The sequence below is a fragment of the Opisthorchis viverrini genome, assembly GCF_000715545.1.
Source record: "Opisthorchis viverrini unplaced genomic scaffold opera_v5_83, whole genome shotgun sequence".
Lineage (NCBI taxonomy): Eukaryota > Metazoa > Platyhelminthes > Trematoda > Opisthorchiida > Opisthorchiidae > Opisthorchis > Opisthorchis viverrini.
This window is the reverse complement of record NW_008751739.1, coordinates 18,473-36,249: the sequence shown is the minus strand read 5'-3', so window position 1 is coordinate 36,249 and position 17,777 is coordinate 18,473. Positions and strand designations below refer to the sequence as shown.

Sequence of the window (17,777 nt, the reverse complement as noted above, 5' to 3'; positions counted from 1 at the left end):
GCTTGTGCAGTGGGAAGGGGTTGGGGAGGGACATTGGTGGACGCTGAACTGCGCGGGCAAATGATACTTCCCGGTTGCCCAGGCCGAGGAAGGGGGTTTGGGTGATGTACCCCAACTTGAGCAACTTCAGTAATTTTTCGGAAGTTGTGAGCCACAAATGCACTTCATTAGCATCTAGAAACCTTCACAAACATGGAGTTTACTTGCTTGCACCTCGAATATCACCAGACTTTGCTGAGGTTGAAGCAACACTCTTTTGTTTCTGTTAGTTTTCAATGTTGAAAACACTGAATTGACCTTATTCGTCAGACCAAAACAGCGAAACGGGGTATGACGCGGGATAATCGCATCGCGAATGATTTTTTTGAAGCGAAATGGCACGAAACATCAGGCAAACGAAGTCAACATGTGCAATTTGAGGTTGGAAATATCAATTAAATCACACCTGGATTCACCGCCTTTACAAAACGGATTTAAAAGAGTGTGCATAAAATTCCGCGGGAAGAAAATATAACTGACCATTGAGTCTGTGGCAATTATGGATGGCTGATTGCCACTCCACAGATTCGGCTCGAACTGCCGTGTAACCAAGCGATGTAGTCCAACGGATAAAGGTAAAGATGCGGTAAGAGGAAGATTGAAGGTATCAGCCCACTTTGATGCCACTTCGCCCGCACCGATAAATAGAGGCTCAAAAGGGTCCAGTGGTGATTTCACCTCAGTGGCTGAGTAGTTGTGTTCGCCTGCAAAGGACAGCAACATGGTAATATTGATTCTACTCTTAAATTTGGGTTAATCGGAAAGCAAGAAATCGCACCAGTATGACAAACAGAGTCGTCGAATCCAGTCTGTTTCGGAGAGTAGAACATACACTCTCGAGTATATTGCCGAGAGGTTTCTTTAAATACGAGATAAAATGGCAGAGGAATATCGGTGAATCACAACAGACATACCGGTACTGATTGACGAAGAGGTCAGCCATCCGAATAAATCTACCAGCCATTGCAATGAGAGCTGAAGGCTTTCCAAAAATGCTGAAGTGGAGGTATCTTTTACAGACTCTCGGAACATTGGCACAACAGACCGATAAGCCAGTGGGTCTGAACCAGGCGACGGTGTCATTTGTTCTCCCTACATAAACCAAGGAAGTTAGAAACTACTCCATTTCAAATGTAAAAACATTGAAGCCACATATCATCATAGCTAAACTACTGTTAAACTCTCGGGTAAAACGAAAAACGACGCGGAAAATTTACATGCTTAGTATTACCCTGCAACGAAAGACTTAAAGTGTGCGCAGGTCCAAAACTCAGTTGGACAGTCTGGGAAAAAGAGCAATATTGACATAGATTTGGAGCGAGAACCAATAATGTTACGTCAACAGTAGACAGTCACAAAAGTTGCAAATAAATCCGGACGTCCATAGTTTCCTTCATGTTTCCTACCGAGGCATGAGTATCCTACAGTTTCGTTTACGCCAACCTTAATTTGGCACCGAACACGACGATATTCCGGGTGAAAAATTAACTGGCGATTAGTAATGTATGCTCCAGCCGCCGCGTCTTGTGGTGCCGGGTCATCACACTGTTGCCTATTGGCTTCGTTGGGAATCCGACGAGGATGATTCCATCTTACCTATGCCTTATCACTCCTTTTTAATATTATGGGTTATAACAAATACGTACTTGGGTTGTATCTCCCTTTGTTGCCTTCCATCGCATACACGTGTCACTAGTGACTTCTTGTCGACCCACTATATACATTCAAGTTGCACGCCGTCTGCTCGAAAAACAATCAAGTAAGAATTAACTCCAACCATAAAACAGCCAACACCATGATTTGGTTTATGCGACTCCTGATGTGTACCAGTGTGGCCTGAATGTTCACACTGCTACAACGCTGTCAGACTGGCCTGAACTTCAAACAATCAACAAGACCCTGCGGGGTATCAACTGGAAAATATAAGCTGTAGATATTGACCTCTCTGGTTCAATAACTAGATCATCGACAAGCGATCCTATCTTTCTGTTCCTCTGTTCACCGTCAGGCACATCGGGTCATTCTACAGTGTTTCTCTTTTGAATCCTGACAGGTATGTATTTTGTAGCACGCGAACTAAAGGAGTGTGATATTAACTCATAGACCATATGGGGAGCGACAGCTACAGTACCAAGTCAAAACTGACAAAGCAAGTCGGATGGAGATACGATAGAAAATCCGACTTCCCCAAAACAGTTCGAGTTTCATTTACCTGTAGAGTTGTCCTCCCTGACTAGATCGCCCGTTAGGATTGACTACTACTTTGTACGGAGTAAACTATACCTTTAAGAACTACGCATATTTTAAATCAATCAAAAACAGTTAGTTCATTAATCTCCCGATTTCGTAATCTCATATTAGAGTAATTATTGTGAGATTCTGGGTCAGAAGAAATAAAATCGAATGACACTTCACCGGAAGGTCTGTAAACACATAGAGACTAGTTAACACTTGATCGACGGAAGCATCGACAAAATCAAACATCCGAATTTGGACAGCATTGTCGCAATGTGCGCCACAAGACAACACGAAAGCTGACGTCTCTGCTCAATGCTTCACATTCGCACTGAAAGAGTCAGGAACAGTAAAAATACTGTTAAACGAGGAAAGAAAATTGATATAGTAGATGATCAAAATACATCAAATTTTCATGAAATGATAAAACTACTGTAAGTCACCAGTTTCTCCCATTCATTCGGCATTTACGAAACAGTGCACTGAAAAAGGCCCTGGACAATTAGGTTGCATGCAAATCTGTTCATAAGACTGAATTGTCAAGACCATCCTACTAAGACAAAACACAATGAAATGTGCAACACATTTATGAAAATACAACCACTGGAAAGACAAATTACTTGGAGGGCATCCGTAAGTCCGTTCACAAACGCAAGATATGCCATTAAGATTTGCCTGATCCCTTCGAACTGAATAGTACCGGCTAAAACAGAAGGAAGGCAAACGAAAGAGAAGACATTCACCATGATTGTGAACTGCAACATAAGAGTGCCTTAGCAGAGTAAAGCTTGCGACTAGGGAGCATATGTGTCTGAGTTTAATGCCCATAGAACTCCATCTATAGCAGTATATCTTACAGAGGGTTAGCGAATTTCACGCCGGACATGTAATCCCGTCCACTACTGAGATGAACGTTTTGCCAGCTAAAGAACGTTCTAACTACAACGCCATGAGAACAGCTAGCTGAGGGGGAATGTGTAGAGATACCGTGCACGGGTAGTGAGAGAAAAAAAGCCTTGCGTGCTCAAGATACCATTAGCACAAAATGTCTTGCAGATAAAGTTTGGCTGGATGGATGATATATATACAGACAGATATTAGCTGCATTCCGAGCCCTGCAGAGTGACCAAACAGAGGAATGTATGGGTAGACAGTGAAGCGTGTGGGATGTACCTTGTAAGTCGAGAGCACAACCAAAGCCCGTATGCGTTGGGAATTTTCTTCTCGGTTGAGACTGATTACCAGCACCTGCCCACCACCAGAGCAATGCCATTTCCTCGATGCAGCCTTGCAACTGAAAAATCCAAGATTGAAATGACCCAATGTGTTTCTCTGGCATAGATTGTAGTATTGAAGGGATCAGGGTATCCTTGTAAAGCTGAAGAAGTGCTCCTGTTCGAGACATCGGAGAATTCCAGAGGCAACTGCAGAAGTGACATGTATCCGGAACGTCGAATGAATTGACTAACGTTAGTTTCCTCAACTTTGCGGAGACACTCTCAGCAACTGAGTGCGAACGATTATCTGGGAGTGAAGAAAAATGTTTTAATGATCGTCACACTCCATTCTTCGAACCATAAATTTTGGAAACAAACTTACATTGCGAAACAGTCTCACGTAATGTACTTAGGATAGATCGGAGGCGTCTCAGTTTGTCACCAGCTCCTAGCGACATTTGATTTGGGTTAGATTTCAGGTGTGCAAGAATAGATGAATACCAATTCCAAGCCAGTAATTCACCTCGCAGAACAAGCGGTAGGTCCGAAAACACGAGGTCATAGAGTTCTACTAGAGACAAAGGAGCACGGGACAAATCCCATAGCTCTCCGTGGGCCTCTGCAAACCAACTGGTCAATTGTCGTGCAAGGACACAGCGTTCGCGTAAGCAGGCATTCGTCAGTCCGTTGAGAGACCGGGAGACATTGAGTTGATGTAAATGTGTAAGCATGGACGAAGTTTGCTCATTGTGCAACCAGCGGTAAAGTTTAGCAGACTTTAAGTGCAGGGTATCCGCGGGACAAATCGCATTCAAGGAAATGGACAATGAAATTCCCAGGTCCTCCAGCAACGAACACTGCAGTGAAAACGAGTCATAAAAGCATGATGATGTGGTGGAGAGAAAGACGGGACAGATAAAAGTGCGACAGAACACAAGAGAGGTGTTGTAGTCTTCTAGGACTTATTCAGATTTGGTAAACATATGTATCTTACGTTGTACAAGAACGGACAGTGATGCGAATAAGTGGTTCAATTAAGGTCCCAACTGTGAACAAGAACATGGTAAATAGAAGCATAAAAGTTCAACACAAGTAGTTAAGCTTCTAGTGACAAACAAGAAAAACTATCCAATAAGCCAACACTATTTGAGCAGCTTCCTCTTATATGTAGTAGCATACTGCTTAAAAAGAATCTACCGATTAACCATAGCATTCACAAACCCCCGGAAATTATTGGTCATATCCAAAAACTCGGCGTTAGTCAAAGGCAGACGAGCTTCACAGAGGGCTCATCTTTCTCCACTAAAGTACCGTTCATTGATTGGTATTGGTCAAGCAGACCAAAGCCAGAAGTAGACTTCCAGGAGTTAACTAGCCAATCAATTTGACATGTGTCCAAAATGATATTTTAGCCAATGCTCCTGTTTACAAGTACAATGATGAGATAGTGATTAGCTTCCCGCGCGATTGATCCCCTTTTAGCTAAAATTTTTAGTAAACATTCGTAACTGAGCACCCCCTACAACAGAGAAGACATGTTGATGACAGTCTTAGAATCCCTAATTTGTAAACACTCAGCCAGGTGTTGTTTGTTTCCTAAATTCGGCTATTCAGCGATCAAAAGGACGATATCAAGTCAACTGACTCCTCAACTAGCTGCCTTCAATTAAATTGGGAGAAAATGAAATAAGCTAAATGGAAGTGTGAGCCAATTTTCGAAGTGCTATGGGTCACTTGCTTAAATAGTAACTCAAGGGCTACAATAATCAGAAAGCCCAAAGCATGTTAGTTGTCAATGTCATATGCATTTCCTTGGCGGTCGATTATGGTAACAGAATTTGATGTGGCTGATCGCGATGCGCGACAAATATGCCAAAGTATATCTCGTTTATGAAGTCCTCCAACTGAATGTGCTGCACACAGGCCGCCTCGTGATTCAGTTGGCACGATATTCAAGATATCGCAATATATTTTCATACAGGAAACTACTCACAAGATTGCTGAAAACTCTTCAACTTCGATTCTACGAGAGATTCAATTGAGTCACCCATAAAAACCAAACTGATTTGCAAATGAGTGTATTTCTCGAAAACAGTCCAATTTGGGTTCAAGTAGATCATAAGGTTGACGGAAACTCGGGGACTGCGCCTACTTGATGAGCCCCAAGAAGGGCGAAACCGGTCGTGGGCTGTCGAAGAGTTTTCAGCAACCTTGTGAGTAGTTTCTTTTGTGCCGAAAGATAGTTCCGTATGATGAGGACATTCTAGGCCATGGCGAACCCGACTGGCACTATCATTCGGTCACAACACCGCTCTGCTGCGGTTTAAATTGAGGAGTTGAGACTATTATCGCATCTTGTTTGTGGCTTGAGATAATTGTGACTAAATTCATCCGATCATATATGTACTGGTGAGAAAAACGATGGGCAAACACGTGACCAAATCGAGCCCACTTTGGTCAACTAAGACGATACATGCTATACTCACATGCTTAGTCAATCAGACAAAACTGTTAGCTATTCTTATTTGTTCTTATTTCCGTACCCAAAAGAATAGCTGCACTGGGAAGTGCGAGATTCAACACAGATTGCCCGCAGCTACCGGCAATTAGTTATTTCCCATTGGAGGGGTAGACCTAGAGTTAAGTTTGCTGTAAATTGAGCTCACTGTGATCCCCACTGTGCCTGGTTGGAGACACTACAAGATATGGCTGCCAACCGATGTCAGTGGGGTTTTTGTTGTCACTTTCTATCCAGATCGCCTGAGTGAGTGTCTGGAGGTGTAAGCATCTCGGAATGATTGTGGTAAGCTAGCACCAAGTCCCTTCCCCATCCACCTTTACTCTTTTATTTAAAATAAGGCTTTTAAATAAATCATAGTTGTACGGCAGTAAAGCATCAGTGTTGAACACTGATGTCATGCTGTCGATGACGATGATGAGGATGAGCTCAGAAGGAAGTTCCAGTTACTTTCATTGGATAGACTCGGAAACCGGACGGCATTCTCTTAAGACGGATAAACCGAAAGCCGGGAAAATACACGAACATGAATTCCTGATAGCACTGTGTGCTGTTGAATGACAATCAGGTTGAAGATGCGCGCTCAAAAAGATGCCTGATGATGTCGAACATAGCGCTAGTGTTCAATGTACATGAAGCTCACTGTAGAGCGGGATTTTTCTCCTGTAAGCGTGGCGGTTGTATATTAAAACGGGTAGTCAGTGTCAGTGTCAATCAAAATTCAAGACAACAACCGCATGTTCGACCGACAAAATCTACCCTGTTCTTTTACTTTAAACAAAGCATCACTAAACAGGAACCTACAATTTCGAACGTACTGGCAATGCATTGAGGAGGCTCATTAAGATTACCTACCATATGGGCTCTAATGTACTTACAATACTGAAACAACCCTGTCAGATGTTGTTTAGGGCAGTCGTTTTACTAGCATTGTCCAAAACTGTTCAGCGGAATCTGACTAAAACTGAGTTTCCTTCGGTAGGCTGACGTAAATAAACCTAAACAGGTTTGCGAAAACAGCTACCTGAGTAGCATTTGCAAGAGGCGGTACTGTCATATTCGGTTAACGGTATCAAATAACGAAGCCAGAAAACGGATCTGATAGCCTGTCATTTATGGAGCTGTCTATTTGCAGTACGTGACTTCCCATGGCCAATCTCGCTGGCATGGTGGCGTACAACGGTCATCCACAGCAGAGATGGAGCACCCACCCACGAGAGGGTCTTGTCCAATTTCTGATTTGTGAGTCAAAAAACTAGGCTCCCTCAACCGAAAAACTGGTTCATTAACAATGGTCAGTCGATGGGTGTCGGTTTAAGTTCTTAAAAAAAACGGAAATGTAGTATTACACTACCTGTGACTGGGAAGTTTGTGAAGTCTCACAGGTGCCGAAGGGTAGAGTGCTGTTATGACGAATTCCCCTGTGTTCTTGATTAGGCTGATAAAACAGAACCTGAAACGGGGCAACTTGAAAATTTAACCCCATAGTTTGAGCCCTAGGTTTCCACCCCAATGTTCCTAGGTACGTCATTCATGTTGCCAGGACTCTAGGAGTTTGTAGCGCTGACGCCCAAAGACATGATATTTTGATTCAGTGGGTGTACTCACAAGATACACGAAAATCAAAGTTAGTTTAAACATCGAAATCAGAACAACTTGAAACCCGCCTAGTTTATATGGTCACGGAGATGGATTCGATAAAAGTGAACAGACGTGGTAGGTAATTGCATGAAGTTCGGCGGGTTTTCTTGGGAATTAATTCTTGTCACCTAGCTGACGGGAGTGAGGAATCAAACACAGCAGAACAGAAAATAAAGACCAACTTTCCTCTTTATATAGACCGGAAGCGCACAATGAACGGGTCAATACCAAGCTAGAGCTGCGTTAAATAGAGGGTGCCTCTAACAGCTTCTTTTGACAGAGATTCTCCACACCTGCTAAGTCAGCAACCGGTCACCCGTCGAAAGAAAAGTATCCATCAAAGATCACAGTAGAATGGGGACTACTCATATTTTTCCTGATAAATACACTTGAGATGGTACAAACACAACTGAAACGATTATTTCTCCAAGTAGAGGCCACACTTTCCATATGGGAAGTTAAATGGGATATTACCGACTAAGTTTCTTGGGAGCATGTCCAGGGTGAAAAATATCGATGAACTAGAGACATCGTTACTCCGAAGTAGTAAAAGGTTTTGGTTGATTCCAAATAAAAAACCTCCCCAGTCAGGTAAGCAAAAGTCAACAATCAGAGTATTTAATGTTGTCCTCACCTGTTCTGGGAGCATGCAGTTGCGCGCTTGCAGGGCGATATCGACCGACCTCAAACAGATGCGAATAAAATAAGCACGCAGGTGAAGAGGTTCGGAACAACCGTCAAAATCAGCAACGATGGAATCCAGTTGCGCAAATATGAATGAGAGACAACATTCTCGACTTGATGTTGGAGGTGCAGACTCCGTGAGCATCGAGATAGACATTTCAAAGGCGATTTCCATGCGGATACGTGAGAACCACAGCTCCCAATCCGGGGATTCAATAAGTTCTCGGGCAATGACACGGGCATCTTCGAGCACTTCAGGGTCGGGTAAGGAATCGCGCTGGGTAGAGTTAACCAACATGCGGTAGATTGCGCGTTTTCCGAATTCTACAGAATCGTCGTTAAATGCATCACCTAAATACAACCCATTGATTTTATGCCTAAAAAGTAAAAGGGTAAAAATCATAATTTTATTGGGGAAAGACAGGAGACGAACATCGTGCTTCGCTTACAAGTAAGGATATCAACACCAAGAACACAAGTATCCTACACACGCCAAAAGCTTTCGAGAATATTTTTTGGGTGTCTGGACAACATCTTTAGGAGGAGTAACCTTGTAGATAATGACACTAGATAGAATGAAGCTAAGAATAGCAAATGCCCACCGGACGTGGGGACATACCGCTGCAGAATAGAATGTACTTTTGCAATTCGACCGAGACGCTTTAAACGGGACAAAACGTGGAGAACAGTAACTCTGATTCTTTTTCCTGAGCCATTCGGCAACAGGAGATTCTCGGTGGCACAATACAACAGGCGATCAACCGTGTCCAACAGTTCCGGAGGCCATGGTAGGCGAACCACGGAGGCCAATTTGGAAACTGCTTCCAGTTTACATAAGAATGTCGAAATCCAACCGGAAGCCAGGCAAGCCTGATGGATTAGTGTGTTCAAATCATCGGAATGCAAACAATCCGCTGGTTGAAACCGTGTAAACTCGGTACGATCATTGTTGTCGTTCAAGCTGTCTGTCGTGTCTGGCAAGTGCGCGATTTTCTTGATGCGTCCGACCAGATCCAAGGTATAGCCCAGGAAAAATGCATCGTGGTCAATGGCGCGATCCTAGTGAAGGAAGAAGCAAAACCAAGATGACATCAAAAAATTAAGAGTAAACAGGCGTGTTAAAAAAAAGCCTGTACGCCAACTGTGCACTGATTTTGATTCGTGCGAATGGTCGGTCATGTAACTGAAGAATGCTACGGTATACAAACTCGAACTTCAACTTTCCTACGCTTACGGTTCCAACCAACTTATACATTCACTAGGTGGACGAGCATGCATAGTTTGTAGGCGTGCATTGCACATTCAAACTACCAGGAAATATGCAGATGATCCACAATGAGCCATCCTTGTAGACACAGTATGAAGCAGAAAGCAGCTAAAGTTCTAGGACAGAAAATCTGTATTTCAGAAACAAAAACCTGAAAACCAAACGCCAACAAATGCAAAGGGATTAATTGTTCACAGCTGATATGGTGCTGCCAGATTCCCCACACCTCTTCTCATTTCATCAACCCTAATGTTTGACCAGCTGGCTGACAAAGAACAGAAGATTGTACTCCCCTCCAGAAGAAGCATCTCCAATTTGATGAAAAAAGTTCTACTAAACCACACGACAACTACCATTTCGTGCGTTGGTACTGGTTATGCGTCGTGTCTCCTTCACAAGACTTCGGTGTATGAACTTCCCCTTTTGTCTCCACAGGATTTGTATGAAGCCCCCATACTTGGTGAAACCACCCATGCAACGATTCCGCAACGTGCACGCTACAGTAAAACGTAATACCTAAGAGTTAAACCTTACCATACATATAGGAAAGATGTGAATTTCATAAGCTAGATCTATGACCACCTATCACCAATCCACTCGTAAATTCAGCGATGATTCTCCTCATGATGAACTATTTTTGTCACTTGAAGTATAGGGTAGGTTGTTTTTCGAAAACAAGATAGTGGTCGAGGGTGAACTGAGCAATATCATAAGAGTGTAGTATCCTCGTGATCAGTCGATGGTCAATGCAGGTTAATCGACAGCATCCATTGAACTGTGAATCCTTTGGCGTGCTTTAATTTGAGTGATTAGTGATGTCACTTGACCGAAGATTAACTCACTGTAAGGTAGCGAGATGTGACTGTGTCGACATAGTGGGATGACGGCAGGCCGGATTTGAAAGCCAGATCGAGAATACGATAGCCAATCGAGATTTCAGTTTCCTCATCGCAGCAATCCAGTGTTAATTTAAGATTGTATCTGAATGTGGAACAGGGTGAATGGATCAAAAGAATTGGATGATAAAGTACTAATATGGATAAATCGTGGAATCGATCAGACAGTTGATTAAGTGCGGCCAAACTGGAGATCTTATCTGTTCATCAAGTTCCACGGAGGAATGGAAGTGAAATGCATAGCAAGAAAGCGGAAAAACCTAACGAGGCTAAATCGCGGCAAACCTACACATTTGATAGCCCACGTATCCTCAAGTTGACCGTAGTCGAATCATGGATGTGTTCAAACTTTCGGGTTGTGGTTTCCATTTATGGAACAGTTTCGGCTTATATCGAGGGGCCAGTTGAAAATAATTCAGTCTTCCGTTGGCCATATTTCTCAATGCCAAAAAAATAAATAAACTATGCAATGAAGGTACGTAGAGCTGTCGACGCTTGATTCCCCTATTATTGTCACTTGAAGTCTCCACTGGAAAAGGATGGATAGCGACAGCACTAGAGAGTTCCGTCGATCTGTTAGGGGACAGAACTCAGTTAATTAAAAGATCCGATCAGCTGATGCAATTCTCAATTTAAGCACGTAATTTCTGATACTTCTGTAGGTTATTTTGGAAAAGGTATGGAGACTGTACAATTCAAAGTGAACGATCAACGAAGCCGTCAGCGGATAACTAAAACTAAAACTGCGTGACAGCGGGGTGAGCATGACTGGGTGACCGATAACTCTGCAATTAGGAATCATCGCCTACAAAAGCTGAACCTTGTAACCCATCCCCATCAATTGTCCAAACAGTATTCAGTTGCATCCTAGCGTTTACAACAAACTATCTCTAGTTCACAAAAGCATTCAACCAACGAAGATTTACACATTGCTAATTGCCTTGTAGTTTGCAATCATGATGCAACAAACCAAGCATAAATTAATACCACAGTAGAAAATAACAATGTTTCAGTCGAATAATCACTTTGTGTAGTGAAATCGTCCCACTCAGTTCTATAGGGACGACAGTGATGACAACTCCGATAAGGCCCAACTAAGTTATATGATCGCTGTCAAATGCGAAGGAGGGGTCGACCAGCACATTCAGTTGGACAGGATGAAATTCCGTGACGCAGAATTTCAAGCGATTCAACATAAAATCTGCATCCACTTATCCATCGAACCTAATTAGCGTCTCAGAAGATAATCCAGCTGGCCTTAATTATGAATGAGAAAACCGCATGTCAGAAACCTACTTCATTACTATGAGGCAGGCATTAATGCATGAAAAAAACTCGCTTCACGTGGTATGTCCTGGTGGTTTGATCATTTATTGTACACACCGACTATCTGTATACCGAAAACAGCACTGTTTTCTCGACCCCATCATTCCTCTTCCGACAGATGTACGACAGTACTGCAACGACAACCTTTATTCCTTGTTTGATAAAGGGGGGTTGTTTAAGGTAGCAAGGCACCGCCGTCATTTTCAAAGCCTTTATCAGGCCGAGGTGCGACATTCAATTTCATCAAATGTGACACACAAAGTAAGGCAAAACGATGTCACTGTTGAACAGCCTTCCTCAATTTAGTACAGAATAATGAAATTACTCGAGGAAGCCTTCAGAGCAAACCACTGCTGAAGCGAACAACCAATCACAGTAACTTACGAATAGACTAATTTCAGAAAACGGGAAAACTGGGGACATGTAGTGAGGAGCAAGACGTTTTTTACGAAAATTTCAAGTCGATCCAGAATCGGCCGGTACAAAGATCAGTAACCACTCATTATTCGGGAATCAAATAGCACACGGGAAAGTGCAGCCATGGGTGACCAATCCCATCACATAGAAATTTCACACAACCCCCTGTTGTCGTTTAGTCGTTCATTAAGGCATTCCAACCTCCAAGTCTGTGGGAAAACTACCAATTGAGTAGGGAGCGCAAAACCAGGTAAACAATGGAAAATTGTGATTTGAAGAACTGACCCTGTTTGCAGAATTTTGAGTGTGCGTAACTGTTTGTCCAGTTTCCGTAAACTCGACAGTGGGTCGACTTCAGGATCTAGACTTGCGAGACCAGATAGAAACCAACAGACCTCATCCCCAGGAGTGCGAAGAAGAGTATCTTCTGACTTGAAAGATGCAGCTTTTATAAAACCTTCCGTCCACCCCAGAGCGTCTGTAGGCCAGATGAATGGACAGAAGCTGTGTGAACCGATGCTCGTTGAAGAATTTACGCAAACTGCTTGTAGCTGGTAAACGCGTTTCACGACGAACTGAACCAGAACAGGCTAAAATAAAAGCAACAAGGGTAGTAGCTATCTTGTGAAATCTTCTGTTCTTATCGTTAATGTCAAAAGGAACAGCTTCCAAGGCCTACGACTGGCACTCACAGCACAAAAAGTTGGAAACGAGAGTACCGGAATAACTGCCACTATACAGACCAACGTGGTTTTAAAAAAACAAACTAGGTACTTCCGAGAGCAAAAACAATATGTTGATGCGATAAATAACGTTCGCAAAAGTACAACCAACCGTTTGGCAAACGGCGCTCGTACAGAAAAGCTTCAGTTTAACTGAGGTCGGACTAGCGTGACACTGAGAAAAAAATCCGTTTCTCCAGCATAGTTATGGCGTCCAAAAATGCTATTATTCGTGCTTAAACTACTAAGTGACTATTAAGTAACCCGACTTGTCTAGATTCTAACAATGAGGGAAATTCATACGGTACTCCAAACAATAGAGAAAAACTGGCGCTTTCTTCTTGCCAGCAGAAACAAATTAAGATTTTTATCTGTGTGGTGTGCGCTATCTTTTCAAAACGGCAATGTTTTGTCCAGCCTAAACATCAAGACTAGATTACATAAAATTCTTGTGAATCAAAAAAGGTGTAAACCTTGTTTGGGTCAAAGAAAGCAACATAAAACACACCTGTTTGGTAGTATGTTCAAAAAAGTATCCAAAACTTTAACCTATATTGATCGAATTTATTCAGAGCAGCAGATATTAGTGTAGACCGTGGTTGTGGCAGCAACGGGAAATCACCAAATATCAAGATATAGTAAGATGGAGGACCATGCTCGTACCTTACAGTAACATAGGAAAGCACAGTCCCAAAATAAACGGATCATTTCTCAGATGTTTCGGACAGATTTACCCTTCGTCAAAGCGGACATACCTTTTCAATCTAAACACCTGCCCCTAAAGGTCCGCTATAACAAAGCCAACTATTTCACCTCACCAAATTTTTATGCAGTGATTGTGTCCAAAAATTGACCTGGCACAATACAGACTAAGCATAGACTCAACATCATAGGTGTGGAGTATTCCATTATACGGCACTTTATGAACAACTCCCATTCAAAGAGACTAAACATCGTGCGGGCTAGAATAGACTCCGAACTCACCCACTAATGATCTCTCGCAATTGTATCAACTTCCGCTGTGACGCAAAACAAAAGCATTCAAAACACTACCACAGGCCTTATGATGTGACGGTATAGCCACTTGACTGGCTCTTCTTATCAACGTTTTTGCTGAAATTGTTCTCAAACGTCTATTCGCTCACTGCTCCGTGCGGTGAGAAGAGCAACCGGTGCCGTACTCTTGGTATGCCCCTGACCAGTTTATTGCGATCAAGATCAACGAAAACATCCGGTCTAAGCCACTGATTTTCGTCTTCGACGTCCAAAACAACAAACCGACCCATTCACGGTGGAGTCGTGCGTTAATGCACATTTTCTGCTTCAAAGACACAAGGAAACAATGATATGGTTTTAGGCCGCATGTCACACCACTCGGGGACAAAACGACTGTCGTGACGAACGAATAATTTGGCTTCTTTAGGAGACCTGAGCGGCGGAAACTGAACAACACTCGAAAAGTTTGAAGGAAGCATGAAAAACGTATAGAAGCCTAAGTGCCAGTTAGATCAAACAATCTACCTGTGACGTTTTATCACCACCTAATTGTAATGTGACCAGAATAAATCATGAGGCTGATATAATGCTTGACTAAAGAGGCCTAGAAAAAAAGACCGAAAAAGTTTTAGGTGGTGTCGAACCATAGACCCTTGTTATCTGGAGCCCGTTTTCATTTGGAAAAATTACGGTAATCCGGTGTAGTCCCTTCTGATGCTGCATCGTATACATAACCCTCGAAGACAGTTGAGCCCCAAAAGACCGAAATTCCCACTTGTTGGTGGTGACTTCTACAGGGGATTATAGACTCGGAATCTCGCGTCACAAAATAAATAACTCAGACTGTAGATCACAATGACAGAAGGGAACCAGTTGCTAGACGGATACCACGTGGTGAATACTGCACAAGGAACGGTAAGATCCTGTGGGACCTGATCACTTCGAATAGAATATAGAACAGAAAGCTACTTCGTGGACCTAACATGTGAAAGCTGAAGATACCGTTCGGGGAGGTCCTGAGGCCCAGTTAAAAGTTATTGAAGCAGATACGAGACACTAGACCATGTGAAGTCTACAAATAATAATATTGATAATAATAACCGCCATCTGTGGTGTAGTTCTGGTGCGTAGCTGCCACACAATTCGGAGGAAGTACGAGGACTGCGAAATTGCTATGCTGTTCAACCAGAAAACCAAGGTTGGGCTAGAATCACGGATCATCCAGTCAGCAGTCTCTTGCCTTAACTGCTGGGCTGTTGGTAACAAAATTCTTCAACATCCGAGAACCTAATTGGTTTCCTGCCAGAACACATTGCCCAAGCTGCGTGCGGTGACGTTTCGATCAAGATGAACCTGTGTAGGTCAACCTAGCAACGACAGCCGCATGTTTATGCAGAAAAAAAGTTCCACCTAACGTAAGCAACAACTCAGCTGAACAAAGAAAAATGTGTGAATAAGGGTGGAACTAGAGCGACAGTGAATGACTGTTTTAAAGCGCACTGAAGCAGATGAAATTAACTTGAGGAAAAGACAATGCTAAGCACAGAGAAAGAACACTAATAATAGCTCACCAGAGCATCTGAACACCGTAAAATTACAGCATACAGTAGCTCGTTTCTGAGCCATCGGTGAATGGCGGTTTCTGCGGCAACGAAGTCCCGCACGAATTTATGATCGGTGGGCGCTTCTCCAGAATTGTATGACAAAGGTCGCTGAGTCAGAAGATTGCACAGACGTTCCAGGTTCTCCGAATTCAGCAAAGGTAAAAGTTCTTCCTGTGCGATGAGAATACGAAGAAAATAGCTGAGTACTCAGTGCATTCCCATAGAACAGAAGGTTCATTTACACCCAGCTGACTGAACTTAAGTGACAGATGAGAGATATTGCGCTATCTGTACATCCCCACGAACCGCGAGATGTGTAGACTAGGCTGTGACGTCCTCACAACGTCTTACAGTTTACGATAAATTCATGGAGCTACCACAACCTGACGTCAAACGCCCTTTAGGAAAACTTATATTCTAACCCGGAATTCAGCCACGACTTAGAGATACTGAATTATGTTCTCCGGGTACGAAGTTAAAAATCTGTTGATACCGTATAAATTGCTGAAGTCTAGAATGAAAGATCATTAATAACATTATGAAAAGAAGTTCGCAGAACTCGCTAACGGATGGTGAACACAGGACTAATTTGCAAAATCTAAACTTACCTTGTACAGATCCCAGACTAGAAAGGCTTTTCCTGGGTCTCTCAACACAGAATTACGGCAGCTGTTATCGAATTCATCTTGATTCATGAGTAACTGAATGAATAAGACGTAGGCGTCCAACGCGCAGAACCGCTCCCATAAGGTAACACTGAAAGTAAATATGTTGATGTTCGTGTGCATAACACTGAACTCAGCTAAAACTTAACACGATAATGACGTTTAACGTATCGGAGAAAGACATTAGATCAAGCAGTGGAAAAGTTTTTGCCGACTAGCGTCAAACAGAAACCAAAACGTGCTCCACCCACACAAGCATTAGCAAATAGTGGGGGTTAGGTCAACGTGCTGTGGACGGCAAACACAGAATGCGAAGCTCTTGGGTTGAATTTCTTCAGAAACCGGAGTTTCGTCCCGTCAAAAAGAACAGATCCCGAGTACACTACTTAAAGCCAACAGCCAAACTATTAGACTGAAGCCCCTAGAAGAGAATGGAGTGAAGACATCCTCATGGAGGACAATTCAGAATGGGAGACTAGCGAACAGCATCGAGTTTTGCAGTATACATCCGAATGGTATCAACAATCCACTGAATTGATAACACTAACCTGTATCGATGTGGTCCGTAGAGCAAAAGAAATGTTTTAATTCTCTTCAAATTTGTGAAGACCTAATAAAAGAAATACAAGTAGCACCGGCAGTTTAGAGGGTTAGGGAGGACTAAACATGTCATAATTAGCAGCATGCACCCCAAAATAGTAGTGTGTAAAAATGATATGTTCAGTGCACATCAATACGACATGAATCGTGTATTCCAGGTCCAAGAAGACCAAAACAAGGTAAGCTGATATTCAGTAGTATGCAATATGATCACGGATGGTAATGCACAACAGGAGTGTTAGCTCAAAGTTACAAGACTCAAAGGCTATTCGTTGGTGATGTTCACATGCGATCAATCGTGCGACTGAAGGATGAGTGGCGTCATACTCTATCTCCTATCTATTTACTTCCACTGCTGAGTGGCTCATAGTCTAATCGCCGATTGTTCGAATCCCTAGTCAGAAGGTTAGGAGCTCGAATCTCCATTGAGTTTCGTCACATGCACCCAACAAAGACAAAATCGTTGCACACGGCCCGTTGGCTTCCCAACATGAGTTGCCGAAACACGTAAGTGAAAGGTAAAACAGGTCTTAGATTGAGCGGCTAGGTCAAAATTTTACCGAGGTGCATAAATCCGTTTAGTTGTGGTATTCTTCAAACTTATGGCAGCTGTGTAACGCTTTAGAAGCCGTAAGGCCCAAGATATGGGCAACAGCTAATCGAAGCAGGCCTACCTGATGAACTTGCACTCAGTGCCACGTTTCCTCAACTGAACAAAAGTATGTGAAACTTTCAGCGTTATAATTTCGATCCGGTAACAGATCACACCCAAAATCATCGTTTCTTCTACGGAGTGATAAACAACAGAACCTGTAAATCCGTCTCAGAAGGCATCATCATCATCATCAACGACAGCATGACATCAGTGTTCAACACCAATGCTTCACTGCCGTACAACCATGACTTATTTGAAAGCCTTATTGTAAAGAAAAGAATAAAGGTGGATGGGG

At 42.8% G+C, this 17,777-nt stretch overlaps 2 protein-coding genes across 2 annotated transcripts in view; one reads left to right on the top strand and one right to left on the bottom strand.

The window, feature by feature from the left end:
* T265_04786 (hypothetical protein) overlaps nucleotides 1-7,897 on the top strand; it is a gene marked incomplete at both ends in the record, with an annotated part of 11,704 nt that extends 3,807 nt beyond the window's left edge. Inside the window, one exon of the mRNA XM_009169624.1 lies at nucleotides 7,849-7,897. Within this exon, the coding sequence (XP_009167888.1) occupies nucleotides 7,849-7,897 (49 nt within the window). The remainder of the gene's footprint in view (nucleotides 1-7,848) is intronic.
* Nucleotides 1-17,777, bottom strand: part of T265_13602 (hypothetical protein) — a gene marked incomplete at both ends in the record, with an annotated part of 49,606 nt that overhangs the window by 16,159 nt on the left and 15,670 nt on the right. The window contains 12 exons of the mRNA XM_009169658.1: nucleotides 520-743; nucleotides 954-1,131; nucleotides 2,895-2,977; nucleotides 3,448-3,798; nucleotides 3,874-4,348; nucleotides 8,285-8,711; nucleotides 8,954-9,393; nucleotides 10,444-10,582; nucleotides 12,526-12,830; nucleotides 15,530-15,733; nucleotides 16,171-16,318; nucleotides 16,776-16,837. Coding sequence (XP_009167922.1) covers nucleotides 520-743; nucleotides 954-1,131; nucleotides 2,895-2,977; nucleotides 3,448-3,798; nucleotides 3,874-4,348; nucleotides 8,285-8,711; nucleotides 8,954-9,393; nucleotides 10,444-10,582; nucleotides 12,526-12,830; nucleotides 15,530-15,733; nucleotides 16,171-16,318; nucleotides 16,776-16,837 — 3,036 coding nt within the window. The remainder of the gene's footprint in view (nucleotides 1-519; nucleotides 744-953; nucleotides 1,132-2,894; nucleotides 2,978-3,447; nucleotides 3,799-3,873; nucleotides 4,349-8,284; nucleotides 8,712-8,953; nucleotides 9,394-10,443; nucleotides 10,583-12,525; nucleotides 12,831-15,529; nucleotides 15,734-16,170; nucleotides 16,319-16,775; nucleotides 16,838-17,777) is intronic.